The sequence below is a fragment of the Dendrobates tinctorius genome, unplaced genomic scaffold, assembly GCF_039654945.1.
Source record: "Dendrobates tinctorius isolate UK_male_01 unplaced genomic scaffold, ASM3965494v1 ptg000112l, whole genome shotgun sequence".
Lineage (NCBI taxonomy): Eukaryota > Metazoa > Chordata > Amphibia > Anura > Dendrobatidae > Dendrobates > Dendrobates tinctorius.
This window is the reverse complement of record NW_027361780.1, coordinates 3,403,201-3,423,755: the sequence shown is the minus strand read 5'-3', so window position 1 is coordinate 3,423,755 and position 20,555 is coordinate 3,403,201. Positions and strand designations below refer to the sequence as shown.

At 46.5% G+C, this 20,555-nt stretch overlaps 1 protein-coding gene across 1 annotated transcript in view; it reads left to right on the top strand.

Annotated features, from left to right (window-relative positions):
* Positions 1-235: 235 nt before the first annotated feature.
* VWA3B (von Willebrand factor A domain containing 3B) overlaps positions 236-20,555 on the top strand; it is a 347,179-nt gene continuing 326,859 nt past the window's right edge. Inside the window, exons 1-4 of the mRNA XM_073589743.1 lie at positions 236-331; positions 12,919-13,049; positions 14,583-14,671; positions 18,278-18,528. Of these exons, the coding sequence (XP_073445844.1) occupies positions 12,935-13,049; positions 14,583-14,671; positions 18,278-18,528 (455 nt within the window). The 5' untranslated portion in view covers positions 236-331; positions 12,919-12,934. The remainder of the gene's footprint in view (positions 332-12,918; positions 13,050-14,582; positions 14,672-18,277; positions 18,529-20,555) is intronic.

Sequence of the window (20,555 nt, the reverse complement as noted above, 5' to 3'; positions counted from 1 at the left end):
CCCCAACAGCCAGCCACACCTCCTGCCCTGCTCCAAACACACAGCCACACCTCCTGCCCCGGCCTTTACATAGACACAAGCTCCCTATCCCGCACTTCGCATCCAGCCACACCTCCCGCCTCACACTTCATACACAGCCACGCCTTTAGTCCCGCCCCTCACACACAGCCACTCCTCCCGTCCTTCACGTTTAGCCGCACCTCAATCCCACCCTTCATACTGACATCACCTAGCAGGAATGGGTGCTGGTGTCTGATTGGGCAGAACTTAGCAACCACCGTTTCTATGGTCAACAAGTGAAGTCGGTGACCCAATGGTGCAGTACGTGCAGGTAATGTGTTATGTGTGTACCGGGATATTGCAGAATCGTACACTAACCAGATGTAACACCGAACACTGTGCATGGGTGCTGCGCATTTATAGCGGAAACAGGTTCTCAGTGCTGCAGATAAAGTAGCGCTCATGGGGGCAGGAGTGACCAAGGAGTAGTACTGATCATGGGGGGCAGGAGTGACCAAGGAGTAGTACTGATCATGGGGGGCAGGAGTGACCAAGGAGATAGTACTGATCATGGGGGGCAGGAGTGACCAAGGAGTAGTACTGATCATGGGGGGGCAGGAGTGACCAAGGAGTAGTACTGATCATGGGGGGCAGGAGTGACCAAGGAGTAGTACTGATCATGGGGGGCAGGAGTGACCAAGGAGTAGTACTGATCATGGGGGGGCAGGAGTGACCAAGGAGATAGTACTGATCATGGGGGCAGGAGTGACCAAGGAGATAGCACTGATCATGGAGGCAGGAGTGACCAAGGATATAGTACTGATCATGGGGGCAGGAGTGACCAAGGAGATAGTACTGATCATGGGGGCAGGAGTGACCAAGGAGATAGCACTGACCATGGAGGCAGAAGTGACCAAGGAGATAGTACTGACCATGGAGGCAGGAGTGACCAAGGAGATAGTACTGATCATGTGGGCAGGAGTGACCAAGGAGATAGTACTGACCATGGAGGCAGGAGTGACCAAGGAGATAGTACTGATCATGTGGGCAGGAGTGACCAAGGAGTTAGTACTGATCATGAAGGCAGGAGTGACCAAGGAATAGTACTGATCATGGAGGCAGGAGTGACCAAGGAATAGTACTGATCATGGGGGCAGGAGTGACCAAGGAGATAGTACTGATCATGTGGGCAGGAGTGACCAAGGAGATTGTACTGACCATGGAGGCAGGAGTGACCAAGGAGATAGTACTGATCATGTGGGCAGGAGTGACCAAGGAGTTAGTACTGATCATGAAGGCAGGAGTGACCAAGGAATAGTACTGATCATGGAGGCAGGAGTGACCAAGGAATAGTACTGATCATGGGGGCAGGAGTGACCAAGGAGATAGTACTGATCATGTGGGCAGGAGTGACCAAGGAGTTAGTACTGATCATGAAGGCAGGAGTGACCAAGGAATAGTACTGATCATGGGGGCAGGAGTGACCAAGGAATAGTACTGATCATGGAGGCAGGAGTGACCAAGGAATAGTACTGATCATGGGGCAGGAGTGACCAAGGAGATAGCACTGATCATGGGGGCAGGAGTGACCAAGAAGATAGCACTGATCATGGGGGCAGGAGTGACCAAGGAGATAGCACTGATCATGGGGGCAGGAGTGACCAAGGAGATAGTACTGATCATGGGGGCAGGAGTGACCAAGGAGATAGTACTGATCATGGGGGCAGGAGTGCCCAAGAGATAGTACTGATCATGGAGGCAGGAGTGACCAAGGAGATAGTACTGATCGTGGGGGCACGAGTGACCAAGGTATAGTACTGATCATGGAGGCGGGAATGACCAAGGAGATAGTACTGATCATGGAGGTGGGAGTGACCAAGGAGATAGTAGTGATTGACCATGCGGCAGTAGTAATTATAGGGCTCAATAATAGTCATAGGGTAAGGAGTGATCATAAGAGCAATAGTAATTATAGGAAGCAATAATGGTCATGGGGCAGGAGTGATCATGGGGACAGAGATGGGGATAGGACCGATCATGGGAAGAGTAAAGATGTTAGGGGCAATAATGGTTATGGGAGTAGTAGTGATCACCAGCAAAAATGGTCATGGGGCAGGAGATCACAAAGGCAGGAGTGATCATGGGATAGTAATGGTCAAGGCCAGTAGTGATTATAGGACAGGAGTGGTCATGGGGGCAGTATTAGTCATGGTTGGGCAATAGTGATCATGAGGCAGAAGTGATTATGTGCGCAGTAGCAATCATGGGGGCAGAAGTGATCACGTGGGCTGGCCTGGGATGATCTTGGGGCACTGGTGATCATGTCCTGCATTCAGCGATTTCATTGATCAACACTATTGTCAGCCATCCAGCCTGCAGTGGCTGATGATGGGGCACTAGAGCAAGCACCGTAAAAGTGGGGTAGTGTTTTTAGCTTGGTATACACACAGAGAACATGCTAGTTCATGGGGGGATAACACCTGTGTCTGGACCCCTCCATTATACCCTACACTTAAATTCACGTTAGCTACACACACTGATATAAAATACACATACAGGGGCTTCTCACAAAATTAGAATATCATCAAAAAGTTAATTTATTTCCGTTCTACAAAAACTGAAACTCTTATATTATATACAGTCATTACAAACAGAGTGATCTAATTCAACTGTTTATTTCTGTTAATGTTGATGATTATGGCTTACAGCCAATGAAAACCCCAAAGTCATTATCTCAGTAAATTAGAATAATTAACAAAAAACACCTGCAAAGGCTTCCTAAGGCTACTTTCACACATCAGGTTTTCGGCGTCAGGCGCGATCCGGCGTCGTGCCGGAATGCCGGATCCGGCAAATGTTTTGTAAAACCTGATGTGCCGGATCCGGTTTTCTGCCGGATCCGTCTTGTTCTTGACAGACAAAACCGGATCCGTCTCATCCGGTTCATCCGTTTTTCTATCCGTTTTTCGACGGATTACGCCGGATCCGGTTTTTAAAATTGACCCTTGTGGCCTTCCGAACGGGATTGGCTACTGGAAAACTATATATAGCATGTTCCTACAGCCCTTCTTTGACAGGTTGTAGAGGAGAAAGTGCAGGTTGGAGAGAAGAGCAAGTTACTGGCGAAGATGGATGTTGTCATTGGAAATATTACCACTAGAAGTTCTGTGACGGTTTCAGTAATGAGGGACAATTTTGCACTATACTTTATGTCACCTCAAGGCAGAGTACACTGGCAGGATGACAGAGTGTGAAAGATTTGTGCCCTAACCAAACTTGTGTACCTTCTGGACCAACAGTATATACCTTTGCCAACCAAAGTTGGCTATCTTGTCATGGTCTTACTATTTTTAGCTTTAGGCCACAGGTGTGTACCTGGTTGTGTTTTCTGCAAAGTATTTCACCTTTTAACAAAAGTTGTGTACATTGTTAGGAAATCACCAACAATAAACACAACTTTTTAGGTGAAATACTTTGCTTCAAACACAACCAGGAACACAACTGTGGCAAAAAGCTAAAATTTACCCACAGTTATATACCTGGTTTTGAATACCTTTTTACCTTTGAAATACCCTGTATTTAACCTTTTTTTTAAACATAGTTCGCCGCAGAAAGAAATGACAGACAACCATTGTGAAACGATAATTTAACTTTTATTTAAAATTTTTTTTTTTTTTGTAAAATGTTTTTAAAGTGCAAAAAACTTTTTTAATAAAGGTTTTAAACCCAATGGGCATTTTTATTAAAAAACACACATTACAAATCTGTGTAGTGTGGGGTGGAAATACTGCTGGAAGGGCTGCGGGACACTTCGACACTGAGAGTGTGGAGAGAGGATTGGGATCGTGGTGGGGAAGGAACAGTTAGAGGTGATGGTGTGGAAAAAGCTACAGAATGGGTGGACATGTGGGAGGCAGAAGAGGTGGTGGGCGGTGGAGTGGAGGGTTGGGTAGGGACTGTAGGAGCAGATGATGTTGATGGAAAGTTGTGTGGGGAATGAGTTTGGTACGGGGAAGGAGTTTGGTACAGGGCAGGTTGCTGGAAGTGGGGAGATGTCTGGTACTGGGGAGGTTGCTGGTTCTGGTGAGGTTGCTGGTATGTAATAGGAGGGGGAGGATGGAAAGTGGCTGGAGGGGGTGCAGATGTAATAGGAGTTGGAGGATGGAAAGTGGCTGGAGGGGGTGCAGGTGGAGGAACTACAGTGGTGGGAGGTGGAGGTTGGGAGGTAACCTGCTGTAGAGCACCGTGGCACGAATGCATTACATGCATCTGCTGGGTAGGAGATAGTGTTGCCATGCGCTCCACAACAGACCTGAAAAAGGTGTGGTTTGGCGAAGATCTTGCTTCTGAATGCATGGTTTGCAGAAGTGTCTTCACCTCCAGAATGCTGGAGTTGATCTGCTGAAAGCCTGCGGAGATTTGCTCTGACAAGACTTTTAGACAGTTCTGGAAAGATGCATTCAGATGCAAGAACTCTTGCGCATAACTCTTTTCCTGACCCCTCTGCCGCTGTCGCCCAGTACCCGCAGGTGTACTAGAGGTGGCAGGGGCAGAAGGGTGGGGTAAAGGGAAAGCGATCTCCTCACCAGCAGCTTCATGTAATGTAGGCGGCCACGATGCTCCTGTGCTGGTGGATGGGACAGATGGGTCGAATGTGTGGGAAGGCTGGGAAGGTGCAGATGTACTGGGGCGGTCGAAGTGTCCCTCGGTGCCGGTCTCCTCAGGGATCGCCTCAGAAGGGTCCAATCGTGCAGGCTCCCGAGTGCTGCTCACCGTGCTGTGGAATAAAGAGAAAAAAAAACAATTAAAATACTGACATGGTATGGCCCTGGCTGAAAAAAAAAAGTTACATCTAACATTTTTTTTCACATGTGGTGTGTAATATTTACCTTCTGGTGAGCATTGTCTCCCAGAGGAACGACAGGGCTTGTGCGTACTTGTACTTGCTCCTGCATCCTCCAGATCCACTCGGGGCCCGCATCTCTTTATTGAACTCCTTCTTGAAACGATCCCTCACAGACCGCCACCTATTCACAATTCTGTTCCCTGAAACGAGAAAGGAGTGGTTAGTATACAACATCAGTGTTTCACAAACTCCAGTCCTCATGGTCCCCAGGGGTCATGTTTTCAGGATTTCCATAGTAAATAGAAATCCTGAACACATGATCCGTGGGGACCACGAGGACTGGAGTTCGGGAAACACTGGTTTACATCAAGCAACCGGTACTGTATATACTTACGCTCTTTAATCTGGGCCCGAACATCGAGGTCCTCCCAGCGGCCCACAAGGAGCGAACAGATTTCCTCCCAGAGTCGTCGGGTAACGATAAGGTCAGCGTGGCGGCGGTCAGCCATATTCCAGAGCGGCTCCCTTTCTCTGACGAGATCGATGAGGTGGTCCACATCGAGTCCTCCATCCTCACCGTCAGAGTCGGGAGCACGCTGTGAAGGCTGTTAAAGAAAAAGACAAAAATAACATAATTAGCCTCCACAAAAGAAAGGAAATAAAAAGTGCAAAAAAACAAAGCAAAAATATTTATACTTACACGCTGGTGACCGCCGCGTTGCTGTCGCCGACGACCCTGGGAGGCACTGCGAGGACCTCTTGGCCGAGCACCAGATTGGGAAGACTAGAGAAGAAAACAAAAAATGTTATGTCTTTGGATGTAGGCATTTGTTTGCTGTGTGTGGTCTGCAGAACATTGTTTTCTATGTGTTGTGTTTAGTGTGATGTTGTGTTTCTGCGTTTGATGCCAAAAACTTACCAATTGTGAGCCCACTCCAGGTGTCTGTCCACCCCTTCCTTCTTCTTCTGGGAGCTCCTCTTCATCTTGTGATTCCTGTTTTGAAATAAAAGGCAATGAATAGACATATATTACAGAGATGATGGATTTTGGAAATAAAAACTTACCGTCAAACGCTGACGATGCGAGGGAGGGCTCCCAGAAGATGATGTGCTGTCTTCCTGGTGGCCACACTCCATGCCTGTGGGTGGTGTTCTAGCTGCTGCCATTGCTGCTGCTGCATCTATTGGGCGGCTGTTGAATAAAGAGAAACAAAGGGCCAATGAATATCTTGATATTCCATGGCCCTAGTTTGGAGGAATGGGGGATTTGATAATTACCGTCTCTCATCTGCTGCTGGACTCCCCTCCTCAGCATGTTCCATTTGCTGCTCCATTTGGGGTGGTGGTGGTGCTGATGGTGCTGCAGTGGTCTCCTGCCTTCTCCTGCTGCGCTTGGTTGCTTTCTTGGGTGGCATGTTGGGTGTGGCTGTGGGTCCCACTGTCTTGCTTTTATATATGTCTTGTGGGCAGAGCTACTGAGCATGCTCAGACCAAAAAAACCGGATCCGGCCACCGGATCCGGCTTTCGCCGGATCAGGCGCATTGCGGCGCTCATAGGCTTTCATTGTGTGAAAAAGCCGGACACGCCGGATCCGGCGGGTCCGGCTTTTTCGCCGGAGACAAAAAACGTTACAGTAGCCGTTTTTTCCAGACGCCGGATCACGACACATTGCCGGATCCGGCGAAAACCGGATGAAACGCATGGCCATCCGGCGCGATCCGGCGCAAATGCAAGTCAATGGGGGGGAAACCGGATCCGGCATTGCATTTCGCCGGATCCGGTTTCTGTCAAAAGCGCCGGATCACGCCTGACGGCGAAAACCTGATGTGTGAAAGAGGCCTTAGTGTTTACAAAGGCCCCTTAGTCTGTTTCAGTAGGCTCCACAATCATGGTGAAGTCTGCTGACATGTCAGATGTCCAGAAGGCAGTCATTGACACAGACCACAAGGAGGGTAAGAAACAAAAGGTCATTGCTAAAGTAGCTGGCTGTTCAGAGTGCTGTATCTAAGTTTATTAATGGAAAGATGAGTGGAAGGAAAAAATGTGGTAGACAAAGGTGCACAAGCAACCGGGATAACGGCAGCCTTAAAAGGATTGTTAAGAAAAGGTTATTCAAAAATTTTGGGGAGATTCACAAGGAGTGGACTGCTGCTGGAGTCATTGCTTCAAGAGCCACCAGACACAGACATATCCAGGACATGGGCTACAAGTGTCCCATTCCTTGTGTCAAGCCACTCATGACCATCAGACAGTGACAGAAGCGTCTTACCTGGGCCAAGGAGAAAAAGAACTGGACTGTTTCTCAGTAGTCCAAGGTGTTGTTTTCTGATGAAAGTCTGGAGGAAGAGTAGAGAGACACAATCCAAGCTGCTTGAGGTCTAGTGTGAAGCTTCCACAATCACTGATGGTTTGGGGAGCTACGTCATCTGCTGGTGTAGGTCCACTGTGTTTTATCAAGACCAAAGTCAGCGTCTACCAGGAAATTTTAGAGTACTTCATGCTTCCCTCTGCCAACAAGCTTTTTGGAGATGGAAATTTCATTCTCCAGCAGGACCTGGCACCTGCCAACACTGCCAAAAGTACCAATACCTGGTATAAAAACAACAGTATCACTGTGCTTGATTGGCCGGCAAACTCGCCTGACCTTAATCCCATAGAGAATCTATGGGGTATTGTCAAGAGGAAGATGAGAGACACCAGACCCAACAATGCAGATGAGCTGAAGGCTGATATCAAAGCAACCTGGGCTTCCACTCCATTTGTGGAATCACTGTGCCACGGACCGTGGAGTGCCTGGAGGGGTGTGACTGAGCGAACACCTGACTGTTCATTAGAGCCTCTGATGGAGAGGTTAGACTTGGCTCCCGATGAACGCCAGGTGCCTCTCCAGGACAAACTGACGGACGCGCAGCAGCTGGACCCAGAGGACAGACTGGAGGTAGCGGCTGGCAGGGTTTGAATTAGAATGCTCAGACAGTTTGCATCTGAGTGCAGCAAACAGAGCTTGCATCAGAGTGCAGCGGACCAGGTTTCTACCAGAGTGCAGCAGGAAGTGATTGTATCAGAGTGCAGCAGGCAGTCTTTGTATCAGAGTGCAGCAGGCAGGATCTGCAGATTAGTGTAGCAGGCAGGGTCTGCATCAGAGTGCAGCAGGCAGGATCTACATCAGAGTGCAGCAGGCAGGGTCTGCAGTTGAGTGCAGCAGGCAGGATCTGTAGTTGAGTGCTCAGGCATTGTTTGCAGTTGAGTGCAGTGGGGACTGGTATGCAACCTTACACAACTTAGACTATGAAACAGGAGGGTCGCTCAGGCACCTCCCCAGTGGGGAGGAAACAATATATACATAATGTCCCACAGGCTATTGGCTGGGGAGGAAATATCAAGTGCACGCGCTGACCAGTTAAGAGGGTGGGAGCGCATGTGCCCTAAGGACATGGCTAGAGGACCGGCTGAAAGCATGCAGAGCATGGGGAAGGGAAGAACTGACCGCAGCACGGGTGAGTGAAGAGACATGCCGGGGATCCTGCCTGTCAGAGCAGGACTCCGGCGTAGTGCTGACACACAGCAGTGCCATAGGCTGATCACCTCCATGCCACGGCGCGTTGATGCAGTAATTGATTCAAAAGGAGCCCCGACCAAGTATTGAGTGCATTTACTGAACATACATTTTGGATTTTAATATCTTTTTTTTCAAGCTGGTGTTATAAAGTATTCTAACTTACTGAGATAATGACTTTTGGATTTTCATTGGCTGTAAGCCATAATCATCAACATTAACAGAAATAAACACTTGAAATAGATCACTCTGTAATGACGCTGTATAATATAGGAGTTTCACTTTTTGTATTGAACAACTGAAATAAATTAACTTTTTGATGATAATCTAATTTAGTGAGTAGCACTTGTATGATACACAATTAAATAAATACTGTAAATGGCACACATTCTCATAACACATTCTTATATATCACATTAGGTAAACAAATAAACACATATATAAGGTACATATACGTTCTGCACACATTATCACTGGCCTATACATTGTTGTGGCTAAAAGTTTTGAGACTGACAAAAAATGTTGGTTTTCACAATGTTTGTTGCTTTGGTGTTTAGTCAGATGTTTCTATGGTTACTGAAGTACAGTTAGAAGATTTTAATCTTTTGAGAAACACATTAAATTTATGTAAAATATTCAGAATTGAGAGTCCTCAGTGGTTGATACCTTTTAATAGCTAACTGAAAAGATGGTAACACATTGCAAGCTTTCGAGACTACTCAGGTCTTTTCATCAGGCTAGACTAATACAAAATCTGAAGAGTCACATATTTATGCACAATACAACACAGAAAAAATGCAATCGATGAGACAAGTGACGTGAAGCAGAACTATCAATATGGGAGAGGGAGAAACATAAATATTGGACGAGTACATAGATAAGGAGTCCGGATGTTTTATAGTCCTCTGATTGGGGTCTCCTAATGTGTTGTGATGCCCCCACAAGGTCTTGGAAGCAAATTCCTTAATTGATGTAAAAAGACATAAATCCATGCGGCACATTCATTCCAGCACTGAGAGTGTCAAAGGTCGTCATAAATTTATACTCACAAACTCTTCTCTCTCTCTGAGACTTGAAGTTACCTTTCAATACCAGTAATTTCATATCCATGTTGCTGTGATCAGGGATACAAAAATGTTTTGCCACAGGTAGATCCATTCTTTTTTCTCTTATTGTGTGATGATGGGCATTCATCCTTGTTCTAAGCTTTTGCTCTGTCTCCCCCACATACAGACCCCCAGTTGGACATTTAGTACAAATAATTAAGTACACCACATTAGATATAATGCAGCTGAAAGTACCTGGGATCTTATAGTCCTGATATGAATTGGGGATCTTTATCTTGTCCATGGTCATTATAAATGGACAGGTTTTACATTTTTTCTGGTTGCAAGGAAAGGTTCCTGCAGCTGTTGGAGAGGACAGGGAGCTTCTGACAATGATGCTTCTTAAATTTGGGGGCTGCCTAAAACACAGCAGTGGGGGGTCTGGAAAAATGGATTGTAATCTGGCATCTTTTTGTAGTAAAGGTTGTAATTTCCGTGCAGCTCCCCTTAGCACTTCCAGATTTGGGTTGTAGGTGACTACTAGAGGCACCTGGTTATTTTCTTCTTTAGCTTTGTAATGTAGCAGGTGATTCCTTGACATTCTGATGGCTCTTGTAATTTGGTTTTCAATTGTTCTTGGATGGTAGCCCTGATTCAAAAAGGTCTTTTTGAGGCGACCAAGGTGTTTTTCTCTATCCATGGGGTTGGAACATATACAATTGTATCTGATGGCTTGGCTATAGATAATAGAGTTCTTTATGTGTTTTGGATGGAAACTGTCCCATTTCAGGTATGTTGGACGGTCGATTGGCTTCTGATACAGGGATGTCTCTATTTCATTGTTTTTTAGCTTAATGATGGTGTCCAAAAAGTTAATCTCAGTGCTGGAGTAGTTGAGTGTTAAATTGATGATGGGATGAAATTGATTAAACTGTTCATGGAACGTCTTTAGCTGTTGCTCAGACTCCGACCAGATGATTAAAATATCATCAATGAAGCGGTAGTAGGCCAGGGGCCTGATGGGGCATGAGGACAAAAAGTCGCTTTCAAGCTTGACCATGAAAAGATTTGCATACTGTGGAGCCATTTTACTTCCCATAGCTGTGCCAGTCTCTTGTAGATAGATCTTTGTTATGATTGAGTCACCTTAGGAGGCAAAAACAGAAATGCTAGCTAAGTCCAGAAAACCAGAGAAGTTGGCAGCTATCGGATTGCAGACCCCTGAACCTATCAACACAACTAGCAGTAGCAGTGGGGGGTTCCTACGATGCCCTAGACCCCTCGATCACAGCCGGAGAATTAAATAGGCCTAAAGAAAGAAAGGGGAAATCTAAACTGCCCCAGAGCAGACCCCAAAGCAAAAGGCAGCCCCCAACATATAATGACGGTGAAGCAAGATGAAAACACTAACACAGACAGAAAGATAGACTGAGCAAAGACGGGGCCCAAGCTAACTAGGTAGAAAAGGACAGGAAGGCTGCTGTCTGCAAGACGCTAGGCTTCAAAAAAGCTATGTCAGTACTCAGGAATATTCTGAAGACAGAGCTACAGGCAAAAGGAGATTCAGCTCACCCCAGCAGGGAATGGCAGAATCCAGAAAAGCAAGGAAAACAAAAACAAAACATAAATGCTAACAGGCAAAGCAGAAAACTTAGCTTTAGCGGAGCAGGAATCAGACTGGTGTCCTAGAAGTCCACAGAGAAATCACCCGCAGGGCAGAAGGGCGTCAGCAGCCTTATATCCAGTCCGTGACTCCACTCAGCCAGTCATCCTCATTAGGCTCAGGTGCCTGATAATCAGGCTCATTACCTTCCTTTACCAGAATAGGGAGTTCACCAGACCTCAGTGACGAAGGGGAAAATGAACTCACAACAGATCTTGTTGTCAAATTCAAAGAAATTGTGGGTGAGGATGAATTTTATAAGTTTCACCACAGCATCAGCATCAGTCCCTATGTTTTCCATGAAGAATTTGCAGGCATTTAATCCATCTTGGTGTGGGATATTAGAGTACAAAGATTCCACATCCATAGTGGCCAGGATGGTTCCTTCTGGTAGAGGACCTATTGCTGCTAGTTTATTCAATAGGTCAGTTGTGTCCTGAATGTAGCTAGTTGTATCCTTCACCAGTGGTTTAAGAATACCCTCCACCCATCCAGATACCTGCTCAGTAAGGGTGCCCACACATGAAATAATTGGTCTTCCTGGATTTCCAGATTTGTGGATTTTGGGAAGCATGTAGAATGTCCCTATTCTTGGAGTCTCTGGTATCAGGTCATCACCGGCTCTTATGGAGTGGTCAGGCAGACAAGATACCAACTTGTTTAGTTCCTTGTAATAGTCCTGTGTAGGATCCGACTCCACTTAATGTGGTGGTAATGGTGGTTTCCGAAAGGAGCCACCCCTTGGCTGGGTCCTTCCCTGGAGGAAGATCTGGCTAGTCCCGTGTTTGAGACTCTTAAATGAGGCTCCACGGACTTTATTTGCATATTCGTATTTCCCAGGGAGCAATGCACCTAGGATTTCACTGATTGAGCTCCTTTGCCGGCTGCCGCAGTGTTTTCTTTGACTAGTCTCCCTGAGGTCAGTGATTGTTTCGTGATGCTGGCAGGATGAAGACACATGGTCCATGTGTCGCCATCCTGCCGGGGAAACATATTGGATGCTTTCAATAATTAAATGAAAAAAAAAACTTTCTTCTTACCTGGCCGCGCTCCTGCAGTGAAGATGCAGCTGCTGCTGTGATCTGAAGGACCTGTGGTGATGTCATCATAATGTGATCGGGGGCGGAGCTGATGACGTCACCACAGGTGACGTCACCACCTCTTCCACTTCTGCGCAGCTCTCATCTGATGTTGGCTGCTGTTGCTGCTCTTCTGATGTGTGCGCGGCGCGCTGCAGTGCACAGCACTTAGGGCCCGGCCACAGCGCACAGCACTTGGGGCCCGATGACTAGAAGCACAGGAGCGGGGCCCCTGACATGCGGGCCCCCTTCTGTACTGCTGTTCACCGGACTCCTTACAGCAGTTAGGGCTGTCATGCCCTAATGGCGGCCCTGCTGATGCCGGCCGCTGTTGTGGCTCTTCTGATGTGTGAGCAGCGTGTCGCAGTGCACAGCACTTAGGGCCCAGCCACAGCGCGCAGCACTTGGGGCCCAATGACTAGAAGCACAGGATAGGGGCCCCTGACATGCGGGCCCCCCTTCTGTACTGCTGTTCACCGGGCCCCATATAGCAGTAAGGGCTGTCATGCCCTGATGGGGGCCCTGACCATATATTACATAGGTGATACATTTCCCTTGTCATTTTTATTTAACAAGGTGATGTCTAACAACTGGTTGTCGTTCTCAGGATCCTTCTTCACATTTTGCTAGAATCCAGAATATTTTAGCAGGTCCTTGCAGGAAATAATTAGACTGTCAGCTGCCTAGGAAGGAATCCTACTGAATTTACATTGTTTCCCATTATCAGATAACGGGTGTCAGGTATGGAAGCAGCAGCGCAAGTTTCGTCTACAGTGTGGCTGCAGTCGTATGGACTCAGTAAGAAGAAACTTACAATGCCTAAAATCCTGGGACGGCTTGGTTTCCAGCAAAAGCAAGGTTGGTATTGCCATTCATTTTATTCCTAGGCAATCTTTCAGCAGAATGCAGGCAGCTGTTTGTAGTAGTCTGTACTCTGACTATATAAGAGCCGTCAGTGCTTGCTGCCTGGCTGATAGATCACTTGTAAGGAATTTGGAATCTCTCCTCTTTACCTCCTTTATTGTCATTGTAGTCCTGTGGGAGAGAGGGTCCCTGCCGAGTGTCCGGGTCGGAACCAAGGGTTCGGGGGGGAAACCGTTTCCGGGGGAAAGAGTTCAGGGACGGACCATGGAGACTGACAGGTGGGCTGGGGAGGAGCCAATATAAAAGGGGCGGGGAACGCGAGTTACAGTGAGTCAGCAGAACAAGACAGAAGGAGCAGGAGACTGTGGGAGCAGCTGAGAGCCAGAGCGACTTACCGGAGCGAGGAAGGAGGCCAGAGACAGGAGAGATACTCCCCCTGGACATCAGTGGGACGGTGCCGAGACGACCGTCCGAGAACCGCTGCCCCGCGTCGACCAGTGTCCGCTGCCGCCTTCCTCCAGCCCGCGGCTGCGGCCTGCCCGCGTTCACTCGTGGCCGTTGCCACCTCGCTACTGCCCGTGGCTGCGGCCTGCCCGCGGACACCAGCGGCCACTGCTGCCTCACTTCAGCCCGAGGCTGCGGCCTGTCTCCCGCCACCCGCAGCCACCCCGCTTCTACCCGTGGTCGCGGCTAGTTCTGTGCCGTCAGCGGCCACCACTGTCCCGCTCCAGTCCGCGGCAAGGGCCAGGCCGTTGCTCGCCGCGGGTCATCCGTTGCAGTCGCTGGCTGCCTGCCAGCCGCCACCCCGCATCGCCGCTGCTTGCCCCTATCCGGGGGCTGCGGCCCATCTGTCCAAGGACTCCTCCTGGGCCTGTTGTGCCCCTGCTTGTATTGAGTCCCTGCGAGGACAATTCCTGTTATTTGTTCGGTTGCTTAGACTACCCCTGCGGATAGTTACCTATAAAAGTTATTACTAGAAACACCAGACCGTCTCGCGTCTCGTCACTGCATCCTGCGTACCTGCTAGTACCACACTGCTACTTATAAAGGAAGGGATTATTGTTAGTTTGGTATTTTTGCATATCTAATGCACTGGACAAAGATTAAATTTGCCCTGACAACCCCTTTTAAAGACGTGATGGGGTCCCCTCTGCAGATTTTGCATTGGGGCCCATGACTGTCAAGTAAAGCTTCTGACGTTTCTACACTCTCTAGTTCTATGATGGGTCACTGGATTTTCCCATAGGCATCCCACAATGGAGGGTGCGATAGCATTCATTCTAAAACGAATACTTATGGACATTATTCCTCAGGAATTGTTTCTCGCTCGGAAGAGCTTCCTTTATTTTCTGTATGCTAGGACAAAATCCTCTAAGGGCAAGTGCTATGGTGAAGAATGCCTGGCATTATCTCGCTGTGAGGACAAGCTGGAAGAACCCGTTGTATAACATTATTCAGTTTAATTTGCGGCTGTTAATTATGAACATAGTTTTATATGAGTTTGAGTCATATCTCTTCTATCCACAGATTATGTAAACAATCTCAGGCGCCCCGTGTCCTCGCGGTATTCTCACGGTCTCTTCCGACAGTACACCTGCGATGGTAAAATCTACAATGTAAGTCTCAAAATATGCCAACCATTTCTCTTATCACCCCCTGAGCGGAGACGTGCATAATACAGGGGTCAGGTGTCATTTATTGAGGCTGCACACATATACTGGGGGAGAGGTACACCCTGCACTCCAGGGCTACAGCCAGCTCCTACCTCATTGGGAACTTGTTACACCCCACAACCATCAGTCAGGAGGTCTGCGGATTAAATTATCAATTAAATTTTGTGAATCAAGTAATACATGTTATGTAATCTGTATGGCAGGACCATGGTGATAGATCAATCAACATACATCGCTGTGTCACAGTAATTCTAGAATTTCTAAAAATGCTTTTAAAGTACACCTTCACTTCTCAAACTTCCACCTACACTGGAGTGTAAATTACTTCTTAAAAGTGAAAAGTAACCTGGGCTATCATGGACAATGTGCAGTGTGGGTCCTAATGTGAATCTTGGTTTAGAACTTAAAATGACAGTTATTTAAAATGATCGTCTAATCTTTTTTTTTCAGGAAAGCACAGCTCTCCTGCCGCTCACATTTCTGCTTGCTTTCTTATGAGGTGGCGAGCTACGCAGTGATTGACAGTTTGGACCAGCGACATCATTGCATCATTGGCCCAAAGTGCATGCTCTCCGATGCTGAATGCAGACAGTGCAGATGCGTTAGGAGCATCAGAGGAGAGCAGGGAGACTGGGATCAGGCGCTAAGATTATGTGCACACAATATGTTTTTTTCAAACAGGTTTGAAGCAAGTACGCTTCAAAACCACCTGAAAAAGCATCAAAGGGGGTTGTCAACTACTCGGACATGCCCTCCTGAATTTCTATGTTTCCCCCTTGTAAAATAATAACACTTATACTCACCTCTGGTGTTGGAACTGTTCCAGTGGTGTCAGCACTGGCTCTACTGGGGATCACATAACACTGTTATGTCACACGATCCCTGCATCCAATAAGCGCTGGCTTCACACTACTCTCCTAATAATTAACATCTGGAGAGGGCAGCATCAGTTCTCACTTCCACCGGTTTTCTTGATTTCTCTGAATGCTGGGAAAGTGAAGCCAATGCTGATTTTCCGGAGGGATTAACTGACATGACAATGCTACATGATACCCAGGAGAGCCAGTGCCAACACTGCTGGAACGACGCCGGCACCGGAGATGAGTATAAGGCTGAAGTCACACTCAACGTATAAAAAATCAGTACGATTTTGACGGCCGAGAATAGCACAAATGTTCAGTTATGAACAGTTATCCGTATGTCATCCGTGTGCAATGCGAAGATGCAATTTCCTCGCATCAAAGTATCCGTGTTTCATCCGTGTGCAATCCGTATGGCATGCGTATGCTGAGATTTTATCGCATGCTTGCAAAATCAACATATTATGGATCCAGGGCATGATATTCATGAATAGATAATCTTGAAGCCTATTTATTGGCTCCACAAGATCCCTAGTCCAAGTGAAAAAAATTATATGGGCTCCCGCGCGATTTTCTTCAACAGACAGGGAAAGGCGACGGCCGAGGGCCGATATTTCTATTGTGGGAAGGGGTTAATACGCCTGGATCTTCCCAGGCTAGGAATATCAGCCTGCAACTGTATATTTAGCCTTTACTGGTTCTTAAAAAAGGGGTACCCCCCAAAAAAAATCATGTGGGGTCCCCTTATGATTAATAGCCAGAAAGGCTATGCAGACAGCTGTGGGCTGATATTAATAGCCTAGGAAGGGCCATGAATATTGACCCCCCTGGCTAATAATACCAGCACCCAGCCGCCCCAGAAAAGGAGCATCTGTAAGGTGCGCCAATTCCGGCACTTAGCCTCTCTCTTCCCACTGTAGCGGTGGCATATGGGGTAATAAGGTTTTAATGTCACCTTTGTATTGCAAGGTGACATTAAGCCTGGTTAGTAATGGAGAGGTGTCAATAAGACACCTCTCCATTACTAATCCTGAATTTTGTAAAGGGTTAAATAAACACACACACGCAGAATAAAGTATTTTAATGAAATGACAGACAACACAGTTTTGATATCTTTATTCTTCTCTTAATCCACACGAAGCCATCGATCTCCTGTTAAAAAAACCCAACAGTATACCATGCCTGTCCGGCGTACAGTCAGTCCTGCGGCGTAAATCCAAATCTCGGGGTAAAATAGTTTACAACCAGGAGCGGTGCTTATGCTATCGCCCCAGCTGTAAACCACTGTGGAATGAATGAGAAGCTGCCTGCGCAGCCTCTCCGCCTGACCGTAGGTGAACTCTGCAGCGTGAGAAAGTTTCAGACCATTTTTCCAACGCTGCCGAGTTCATAGCTGGTCAGGCTATATGTCTGCGCAGCATCAGTGACGTCAGCGCTTAAAGAAACGCTTAAAAAAGATCCTCCAGGAAAAAAAAAAACATGTCAGCGTTTCTTGAAATGGTTTTTGCTTGAAATCTTTGTTGGTTTTACCCGGTTGGAAAAAAATAATATATTATGCACATTCGCTAACAGCGATCTCCAACGACCTGTCCAGCTTCAAAGAGGTGCCTACAGGCTCTGTTAGAAAAGAGCTACTTAGGCTACTTTCAGACTTCAGTTTTTAAGCATCAGGCGCGATGCGGCGAAAAATGTAAAAGCTGGATCCGGCGCCGGTTGCCACCGGATCCGGCTTTTTCCCCATAGACTTGCGTTATCGCCGCATTGCGCCTGATGGCCATGCGGCGTGTCTGGCTTTTGCCGGATTCGACAAAAAATGCCTGTCCGGCGTCTGCAAAAAACGTTCCCTGCAACGTTTTTTTGACAGCGCCGGACCGCTTTTTTCCACTGAGCATGCCCGAAGACTCTCTCGCCCTCTCCCTTTCCTGCACCGACTCCGGCCTCAACAGATGATCCGGCGGGCTGCGGCTTCTACCGGATCAGGTTTGACAACTTTTCACCGCAGCCCACCGGATTTAAAAAACTGAAGTCTGAAAGTAGCCTAAGCGGTGTGCTTGCTCCTGGTCTAGGAGACCAGTTATCTCTGATAGATTGCAGTGGTGGCCAGTATCCTAGGCAGGGTTGCCAACCATCCAGAAAATCCAGCACTGTCCGTAAAAAAAAGTAAGGCTTCCATGATTTTTTTGAACCTGGAGAAAATTATACAAATATTATATTGACTGCAATTATCATTATTTTACATTTTACAATGAACGTAGCTGATGTCTTCATATCAGAATTATGGACTGTGGACATGTTTAACTTATAATTTTAATGATTTATTATGTTTTTCCAATGTGTCCATAAAAAAGGTTATCTGTCTGTGATTTTTTGATAAGCTTTCCAGAAGAAATAAAAAGTCAATTTGGCAACCCTGATCATAGGCAGCAAACAGTTCTTGAGTGGATTAGTAATATTAAGTAAATTGTAACATTGCTTGTTTTTACAAGCACTTCACAATTTTTATCCACCCATATAATATAATAAGACATTTGGAAATTGCTCAGAATGTTATATTGCATTACCTTTTTTAGATTGCAGTGTCCATAAAATTTGCATTATCTTGAAATTTTACTGAGTTTCATGACACAGAAATACTAATAAATCCACCCCTGTGTGTCAGTAACTATGTAATTCATATGTTCCTTTATAGTTGACAGCCAAAAAAGAAGAAATTTTACAGAAAATCAAATCTCTTATAGATGTCACTGAACTTTACAACCGAAGACTAGACTGGCTGAACAGCTCCAGTCAGTCTGTGTTTGGAGTGGTCCAGGAGCAATCTGCAGTCATTATTCTTGACCTGGGTGCTCCTTCTAAAGTACAACATAACCTGTGCCAAGAAGCCATATGCCTTGTCATCAAAGAGCAAATTAGACACATTTCCAAGTTCAATCTCATCTGGTAAGTAAGTCATTATTTTAAGTATTATTATAGCGTGAAGTTCTGGTTTCTGTGCTTCTTTTACTGCTCAGTTTGTCATCTTTCTCTTGGTTTTAAGATATGAGTAGTGATGGGCGAACTTGAGCAGTAAAATTGGTGTTCATGCACGAATCCTGAACATGGACTTCTCCTGGAAGTCTGTGTTAGGCTGGGGTCACACTTGCAACTGCAGTGCAAGAAACTCGCGCGAGTCTCTCGCCTCAATACCCGACACTGCCGCAGGCACTTGGGACCGGAGTGTGCGGCTGCATGTTTTTCTATGCAGCTGAGCGCTCCGGTCCTGAGTACTGGCAGCAGTGCCGGGTCTTGATGCGAGAGACTCGCGCTGCAGTTGCAAGTGTGACCCTGGCTTGACTGTTTGGGATTAGCAGCCCGAACAAATATTGTTGAAAGGTTGCAGCACAGCCAATCAACAAGCTTTTCCTGTGTGGGCATATCTGACCCCATCACAGCCATGTCAAGTATTGTCATGGCTGTGATTGGCAAGTGAATCGTGTTAAAAACTAAATAAATAAATTAAAAAAGACTTTTCGGTCCCCAGTTTTCTTAATAACAAGTGCAGGAAATCTGACAGCTTCAGGCTGCAGCCCTCAGCTGTTAGCTTTATCTTGCCTGGTTATTAAAAATAAAAGCGTCCCCACACCGTTTTTTGAAATTATTTTAATAAATAATTTGAAAAACCGATATGGGGTCCCCCCATTTTTGATAACCAGCCAAGCTAAAGCAGACAACCGGGGGCTGGTATTCTCAAACTGGGAAGGGGTCATGGATATTGGTCGTCCCCAGCCTAAAAATAGCATCCTGCAGTCGTCCCTGAAAAGTAACATCCATTGGATGAGCCAATTTTAGCACTTTGCTCAGCTCTTCCCAATTGCTCTGGTGCATTGGCAAGTGGGGTAACATTTTGGGGTTGATGTCAGCTGGCATCAAGCCTAGGGGTTAGTAATGGAGAAGAGTCTATCAGACACCCCCTTTACTTATCCAGTAAGTAAAAAAGTAATAAAGACACACACAGATCAAAGTCCTTTTTTGAACAAAACACTCCCCAACCCTCTTTTACCTATTTATTTATGTAAAAATAAAAAAAATCAAAGTTACACTCACCTGTCTTCCATTAATCCATAATGCTGGTGTCCTATGATGATCCCCAACTCTACTTCATTTGGTTACATTGCTGAGCAGTGACATCAGTAATGTTACCACTCAGCCCGGCAATCAGATGACACAATGCTGAGCGTGAGAATGCGGCTGCGTGTGACCGGTAGTACCTTAATGATGCCATAACCGGTCATACGCAGGCTTGTTCTCATGCTCAGCTTAGTATGAGTTGGTTGCTGGTTGAGCGGTAACATTTGTCACCGCTCAGCAATGCAATCAGATGTAACAGGGTTGGGGATCATCTTAGGACATCAGCATTATGGATTATCGGTGGACAGGTGAGTATAACTTTGATTTTTATTTTTACAATAATAAATGGGTAAAAGAGGGTCGAGGAGTGTTGTGTTCAAATAAAGAACTTTTTCTGAGTGTGTCTTTCTTACTTTTGATGACAGAGTTAGTAATGGGGTGTCTGATAGATGCCTCTCCATTACTAACCCCAGGGCTTGATATCAGCAGACATAAAACAGCTCACATCAACCCAAAAACTATTATCCCACTTGCCAATGAACCAGGGCAAGTGGGAAAAGCCAAGGCTAAGCATCAGAATTGGTGCTTCTAATGGATGCGCCATTCCTCGGGTAGCTGAGAGCTGCAGTTTTTAGTCTGTGAGGGGGCCAATATCCATGGCTTTTTCAAAGCTTATTAATATCAGCCCACAGATGTCTGTTTAGCCTTTGCTTCTTATTGAATATAGGGGAGACCCCACATCATTTTTTTGAGGGGGTCTCACAATTTTAATAACCAGTAAAGGGTAAGCAGGCAGCTGTACGCTGATAGTAATAGACTGGGAACATTTATGGATATTGACCCATTTCTAGAATACTAAC